The sequence below is a fragment of the Sparus aurata genome, chromosome 19 (assembly GCF_900880675.1).
Source record: "Sparus aurata chromosome 19, fSpaAur1.1, whole genome shotgun sequence".
NCBI lineage: Eukaryota > Metazoa > Chordata > Actinopteri > Spariformes > Sparidae > Sparus > Sparus aurata.
Window position 1 is genome coordinate 29,618,327 of NC_044205.1, and position 7,500 is coordinate 29,625,826.

The 7,500-nt window shown below is 44.5% G+C and overlaps 1 protein-coding gene across 1 annotated transcript in view; it reads right to left on the bottom strand.

The window, feature by feature from the left end:
* Positions 1-1,565: 1,565 nt before the first annotated feature.
* LOC115569903 (coagulation factor XIII A chain) overlaps positions 1,566-7,500 on the bottom strand; it is an 8,371-nt gene continuing 2,436 nt past the window's right edge. The window contains exons 5-18 of the mRNA XM_030398122.1: positions 7,278-7,500; positions 6,955-7,073; positions 6,766-6,873; positions 6,399-6,573; positions 5,759-5,897; positions 5,246-5,349; positions 5,080-5,168; positions 4,842-4,995; positions 4,277-4,386; positions 3,851-4,016; positions 3,611-3,765; positions 3,304-3,440; positions 3,117-3,222; positions 1,566-2,512 (exon numbers count right to left, since the gene is read on the bottom strand). The exon at positions 7,278-7,500 is cut by the window's right edge and continues 26 nt beyond it. Coding sequence (XP_030253982.1) covers positions 2,477-2,512; positions 3,117-3,222; positions 3,304-3,440; positions 3,611-3,765; positions 3,851-4,016; positions 4,277-4,386; positions 4,842-4,995; positions 5,080-5,168; positions 5,246-5,349; positions 5,759-5,897; positions 6,399-6,573; positions 6,766-6,873; positions 6,955-7,073; positions 7,278-7,500 — 1,821 coding nt within the window. The 3' untranslated portion in view covers positions 1,566-2,476. The remainder of the gene's footprint in view (positions 2,513-3,116; positions 3,223-3,303; positions 3,441-3,610; positions 3,766-3,850; positions 4,017-4,276; positions 4,387-4,841; positions 4,996-5,079; positions 5,169-5,245; positions 5,350-5,758; positions 5,898-6,398; positions 6,574-6,765; positions 6,874-6,954; positions 7,074-7,277) is intronic.

The window sequence follows — 7,500 nt, forward strand, 5'->3', positions numbered from 1 at the left end:
TGCTTCCAGTCTTTGTGCTAAGCTAAGCTAACTGAAGATTTGAATGCAGCAGCGGCTCTTCTGTCAAACATTCGCTCTGATGAAAGTTTAACTTCTCTTCACTCGCCTGAAGCGTCACGCTGCTTTACTCTGTCGTAAAACAACCCAAAGTCCAACCGGAGTAAAAGTACAGATACAGTCTGAGTGTGTGTGTGTGTGTGTGTGTGTGTGTGTGTATCTGGTCAGACCAGTTTTGCGATGCTGATACATTAGATACAGTTACCATGACGATGACTCACCTGTGCTTGTCCAGGCCGGGGGCTGGGACACACACACACACACACACACACACACACACACACACAGTGACCTGACCTGTGACTGTCTGGTGGTTTTATTTTGAAAACTAACTTGACTTTTTAATCTTGAAGTTTCACTTCATTTCCCTTCAGTTTTGTGTTTAAAATGTTAAAATCAGTGATGTTTTTGTACTTTTATCTTTGTTTACTTGTTTGTTTGTTTGTTTGTGTCAGAATCAGGACCACTGTAAAATATTACAGGTTCAGTAATTACATTCATTTCCACCAGATTCTGAGAACAAAGTCAGAATTGTGAATAAATATCACAATTCTTTTCTAAGGATGTTTTTAGAAACGCTTTGAAGAATTAACAAAATATAAAACATTCTAAAATTAAAAACTAGAAAACATTAGATATGAAATGTATCTAAAAGAAATGACACATGTTCTTTGTATCTTTTTGTTTTTATGTCTTATTTTTGCCTCCTTTAAACAAAATGTGTCTTTATTTAATCTGTTAAAAGTCACATTAATGTTAAAATTTGTTTTAATGCAGCGTTAGACACAGAAAACAAACAAAAAACATAAAAAACATTCAATTAAAACGTCTGAACAGAATTGTGACTTTTTAAAATAGTCTAAATAAATTTAAAGAATTGATCTGAACTTTTACAATAACTTCTACAAATCAAATGTTTCAGGAGCAAAGAGTTAAAACTGTCTCAGTCAGTCAGCAACAGACGGACGGACGGAGGAGGACGGCTGCCTCCCTCTGGTGGCCACGCTCTGTAACACACACAAACTCACACACACACACACACTCACACACACACACACTCACTCACACACACTCACACACACACACACACACACACACACACACACACTCACACACACACACAGTACTGTTCCAATATTCAACATTTGCCTTTAATGATCAGAATCAGCGTTCAAACAAAATAAATGATTGCAGATAAAATAAATAAATTCAAAAATACTCTGAAACAGCATGTAATCTAGTAATCTGCAAAGTAACTAGTAATCTAAACTAAATAAAATTCATGTGGTGAAGTGTAAGTTTGAAGTAACAGAAAGTAAAGTATGAGTTCTTGAGTACTTAGTTACATTCAATAACTATCATTTTGACTCTGGTGTTTCTACTTTCTAATATCTGAGTTAGAAATCACATTTTAATAATAAATAAAACATTGATTTCTACTCTAAATACTTAAAATTCATGTAAACAAGTGAATCATGTTGAGTGAAATAAAGTTCTGAGAGCTTCTGTGGTTTTGAATCTGCTTTTATTGTTGGTAGAAAGTTTCAGCGGGAACAAAAAGAATTAAAGTCACAAAAGTAAAGAATAAAATAAAATCACATTTGTTTTCAGTCAGAAACTAAAAACCCCTCGGTCAGCATGTGGGGTATTGATCTGTGGGAGTTATGATTGATTAATATTTCATATCAACTCGTCGTGTCGGAGGAGTAAAGCTGCTGTCAGATGCATCCAACTGGGTCAGAATCACAGTGTTCTGCCCCGGCTTTCATCCTCACGACTCATTTTATCAGTGAGTTTTATTTGAATGTACTGATTAATTAATTTATATTTAAACTTCATTACCTGACGTTTGATCTTTCTGTGTCTTAAACTATTTAAACTGATTTGGTTTTGTCTTGAAAAGATTCCTGATACAGTAAATGGACAGAAATATATGGACGATCTCTATATCAATCAGATATATGTGTGTCCATATACTTTTGGCCATAATACAGTCAAAGTTTAAATTGAATGGCTCTGTTTACAAACATTTGATTTTATATGAATTTAATTAATATTATATTAATCTGAATTTTCATGATAAATCTGAAATCTGGATTTTAAAAGTGTAGCACTAAAAATCCTTAAAGTGATGATTTTAGTCTAATAAAGGGCGATCAATAGTATCTATTAACTTACAACATCTTTGTTCTGGTACATGATCATCCAGCTGTGGTCGTTACTGTGATTAAACAGTTTTAATTTTAAAATGTCACAAATGTTTAAATTCCCTTCATTTGTGTAAATGAAATTAAAGAAGAAAAGTGAATCATGGTAGAAGTCTTCGTATGCCGACTGTTGCCTCTGCGCACTCTGTGATTGGCGGGAGTGTGGAGGGAAAGCGAAGGGGGCGTGGCCACGTCTCTGAGGACCAATCATCTCACTCTGCAATGTGGACGTCACAAAGTCCAGACACCTGAAAAACAGGACAGAGCGTCAGCTGATGGCGCTTCACCTCAAGCTACTGTTGTTCTTTCCGCTGGTGTCAAAGGTAGCTGTTATTTGATGCAAATGCTAATGAGTGCCAGGCTATGTAGCTAGCTTTCATAGCAGTCACACCGTGTCATTACAGCATCACAAGCTACGCTAACATTGTGAAAGAAGCGGTTGTAAACTTGTCCAATAACATCTGAAATCGTCCAGAAGCGACGTTCATTTAAATTGTATCTCCGTTAAAGTTAGCCGGGCGCTAAAACAGGAAGTTAGCCGTCTCAGTTGGATAAACGCTCTACGGGCTGCACAGATTTAACATAACGTCCTTGATGCCAACGTGGTGAAATGTAACATTTTGAATTTTACATTAACAAACAAAAATGTAACTTATAAGCAAATAAAACAATAAATGAAAGCAGCAATAAGAATGCTAACAACTCCTGGGACTCATGCTGGTGTTAGCATGCAAATGTTAACATGGCAAATTAATCGCCCCTCAGGGATTTCCGTAGCAGGCAGAGGCAGAAGGGACTGATGGGAAACGTAGTTTAAATGGTGAAGTGTAACGAGGAAGCTGTGGCGGTTACCTGGTGGAGGTTGCGGCAGTTCAACACCGCCACGAGGCGACGGGGTCCCGGGAGCCGAGGGAGGAACGTCTCACTCCAGCTGATGGAGGCCTGAGATTCAATAACCCTGAAACAAACACACACATCAACACACAGTGCACACACACAACAACACAACACAACAACATGCCGTCAGAGGTGAGCGTACCTGTAGAGATGTGACCTTTGGTTCATCAGGCCAGGTCCCTCCATCGCCACGTAGACGTCCTGCAGCGGGAAGCTGAAGGGGTTGGTGAAGGTGACGGTCACAACCATCTCCTGCTTCACCTGAGGGGAGCCGCTCACCTGTAGACACAGAAGAAGAAGAAGAAGAGGAAGAGGAAGAAGAAGAGGTAAAGTAAATGTACTTAGTTACATTAATCACTGCAAACATACATACACTGTTGTCAGAAGTACTGTGAAGTACTTCCTGGTAACTGTTTGCAGTGGAGGTGCGACACACTCAGGTGTTGTACCTGCATCTGGAGCCCTGGAGTCTGCAGGTCCACCACCTTGCTGGCGATCAGTGATTGGTCGTCAGCCTGTCCAGTCACGACGAAGTGCAGGCAGAGCTGAGCGCCCAGGTGAGGCATGTACTCCTGAGCCGTGACCGTCAGCATCACGCTCTCCTCTGCAGCACAAACACACAACTCATCAGAACCGAGGTGAGTAACACAGACACACACCTGCAGGACGTCAGCACTGGTGTCGCTCACTCTGATTGGCCGGCACGGTGACGCTGAAGGGCTGATCTTTGAAGTGAGTGGCGATGACTCCGGTGTAGAAGACGACGGAACCGGCCAGGTTCGCCTGGACCGTTCTGGGGACGTCGCCCTGGTTGTGGAACTCCATGGCCAGGTTCACGTCGTGACCGAGGCCGACCTGCAGGAGAGCGTCGGAGGGATGTACTCAAACTGACACTCCACTACATGTAGTAGATTACTTTAGTTACTAGTTACTTTACATACTGCATCAGAGACGAACAGAACACAGTGTAACTTACCAAAGTAATATTTCAACACTGTGTCTTTACTTTTACTCGAGTATGACTGCTGAGATGTGGTGGAGTTTAAAGAACAGCACCTTTGTACTCGAGTAAATGTACTCAGTTACATTCCCCTGCTGACAGACGGATGTGTCACCTGTTCACAGCTGATGGTGACGGACAGCTGGGTTTCAGGGACCTCAGAGTGATCCCTCGCACAGCCGTACTCCTCGGCCCGGCTCATCGTCCTCTCGTCGTCGGCACTACCTGCACACAGAAACCGGGTCAGTCCAAGTACACAGGGATTACTTTGTAACCCAGGGGGCTCAGTGCAGATCCAGACAGATTCTGTTCTGATCCGGAGCCGTTGACCGACGGGAGGAAGCTCAGAGAGGACTTTGTAAGTTGTGGGATTAAAAAGGTGATTTCTCTTCACTCCTGTTGATGAGCCTGACTGCAGCAGTGATCCGGAGCTGACCTCCACTGTTGGGTGGTTCTGTTCTGTTCTGTTGACTGCTGACTGGAGCTGGAGGGGAAATGGACTTTACTTCATGAACGAGACGTTACAGAGAGGAGACAGAGAACCAGAACCAGAACCAGAGTCTCTGCTGAGTGCTGACTTCACTCAGAGCTTCACCTCAACTCTCTAATGTTCTGCAGTGTTCTTCTGGTTCTGTTGGGTCTCATTCTCCATCCTCTGTGTGTGTGTGTGTGTGTGTTACCTTCAGGGTACTTGTAGGTATGCGTGATGTCATGAGTTGCTGAGCTGCCGACAGCCTTGGTGTAGATACACTGTCCAACATAAGTCTTGTCCACCCTGTAGGGAGTCAGAGTCCCGTAGCGATCCCTCTTCTGGTAGACCACGTCACTGTTCACCTGCAGACGAGGAACGTAACGTGTTCAAACCCCGCCAAAGATCTGAATACGAGCTGTTCGTCCAGTAAACACGTTGAATCTCACCTCAGCGAAGACGAACCCACAGTCGAACGGGTGACAGAGCAGGCCCTCCTTGATGGCGGCGACGGGGGCAGGTCCACAGCGAAAGTGTCCTGTGGGAACCAAACAGAGATTAATCATCGTTCGTCTGATCATCCGTCCGTCTGTCTCTGTCTTCTCTCTGTCCTACCGTCGCTGGTCTCCTGGGGCGTGGAGTCCACCACCTGCCATCCTCCGAGGCCGTTGGGCAGGTCAGGACGCACGGTGAACACCTCGTTCCAGCAGTGGTAGTTCCTACGCATTAGAGGACATGTTTGATAAGACGAACATATACTGCACTTTAATTTGATCTGTTTTAACAACTGTTCATTCATCCAAACAACTGGAGAAGCTCCACACTTGTTTTAAAACATGGCCGAATCAGCTGTTAGCACTTCCTGTTTGCAGTGCGTCCATGGATGCACAGACGACCATCACCAGATTACTTTGATACTGAAGGAAACTTGAAAACGTGATTTTTCTCAGGCAAGTTCTGCACAGACGAGGTCGTCATCGCCTCCCTCCATGCTGAACTGATTTAAAAAGAAACGTAGCATCAAGCTAGCAAAAGATTAGCTGTGTGTGCAACCCAGATTTCATGTTGGAGTTTTTCTTCCCGATTTAAATCAGAACTTTTGACTGACAGACGTGTGTGTGGACGAACCAGATGGAGTCCCTGGTGTTGCGTCTGTCCGGCGTGCCATCGGCCTTGAAGATGAGTTCGGTCTTCAGGTTGCCCGTGTTGTCGTGGGCGGAGTTGAAGTTGGTGATGACCCTCGACGGGATGCCGAGGCAGCGCAGGACTGCAGGGAGAAGAGTGAACGTCACATCACGACACACTCGCGTCTGTTTCCTTTACATCAGCTGACAACGTGGCATTTCATGATTTAAATTGTTCTGCTTCTGTCGTGGACATGTTGTACTTTTACTCTCCAGATTGAAATTTAGCACAAAAATCAGAACACTGATCTGTTGTCGTCACTTTTTCAAAACTTTGTAGTTGTTTCATCGCTGTGTGGTCGTTTGAACGTCTCTTAGTCATTTTTGCAACACATTGTACTTATTTTTGTCTCTTTGTAGCCATTTGCTGTCTTTGTTTTTCGTACTCTGCACCACTTAAAGTCATGTTGCTTCTCTATTTGGTTGTTTTTCCATCTTATAGTCTCATTTTTGCAACATATTTTGGTTCTTGGTTGCAGAATCTGCCTGTCCACGCTCTTGGATTGATTGATGAAGTACACATGAAGTTATCTGATGGCCATGTTAGTGTTTTTTACAGTCTATCATGCTAACTGTGCTCTTACAGGTGTTGAAGACTCCAGCGAACACCCAGCACTGGGCGAAACACACCGGCACTCCGGTGTTGGCGTACTGCAGCAGGATCTGGACGCTGCCCGTCCATGATGTCGGCGGCTTGCCCATGGAGTAGTCGTCACTCCAGTTCCCAACCAACACGCCGTTATCATCCTGAGAGTTGATCTGAAGGAAGCGGCAGGTTAAAGGTCAGTGACGGCTCAAAATGTGGAGAGAAATCTTTGCTGTTCTTCGATTTTTAACCATACTGGGACTGAAAAGGTACTGAAAGGACTGAAAAGGTTCTGAAAGGACTGGAAGTTGGTCCACGTGAACTTGCTGGGCACTATTAAGTGGAGGTGGATTTATCATCCTCACCATGGCGGATCCTTTCCTGATCAGCTGGATGATGTTGCCTCGGTTGAAGATCGGCATCCGAGATGCATCCAGGATGTGAATACAAGCGTCCAACACGCCGCGTTCAAACTGTGGGAAGATAAAACATCAACCTCCAGTTTCATTTCTCTAATTGTTCTGATCGGTGTGTTTGTGTGTGTTTGTATGTACCTGTCCATACATCCAGTTGCGGGATGACACAGCTCCAACAGAACCCTGGTTGATCACGCCGATGTCGTTCAGGACGTACTCGGACCGCTCGGCTCCGTCAGGGAGAAACACGGCGTCGGCTGCAGAGAGAGAGACACGACACCACCAGACTCCATTAACAAACGCAGTGATTTTAAGAGTTGCTTCATGAGGAGAAACTATACAAACTTTGTGAAGCAGCTACGACAGATTCTGAATCATTGTCTCCTTCTTGTAAATTCAGCATTAAATCAGAACAGGAAGTTGTTTGCGGGGCGGTACAGAACCAGTGGACGAGGTCGTACTTGGACACCAGGCGTTGAACAGCAGGTACAGGTCGGTGGAGGTGTCCCTCTTGGTTCGCTGCATGCCGCTGCCAGCTGAGATCGCCACGTAGGTACGAAACTTCCCCACGATGGCGTCGGGCGTCGGTGTGATTCCCAGCAACACTGACTCACCCTGCATCTCCAGAATCTGGCCCATCCACGGGCCGCTGTGACGGGAGTTGAAGGTCACCACCACCAGAGA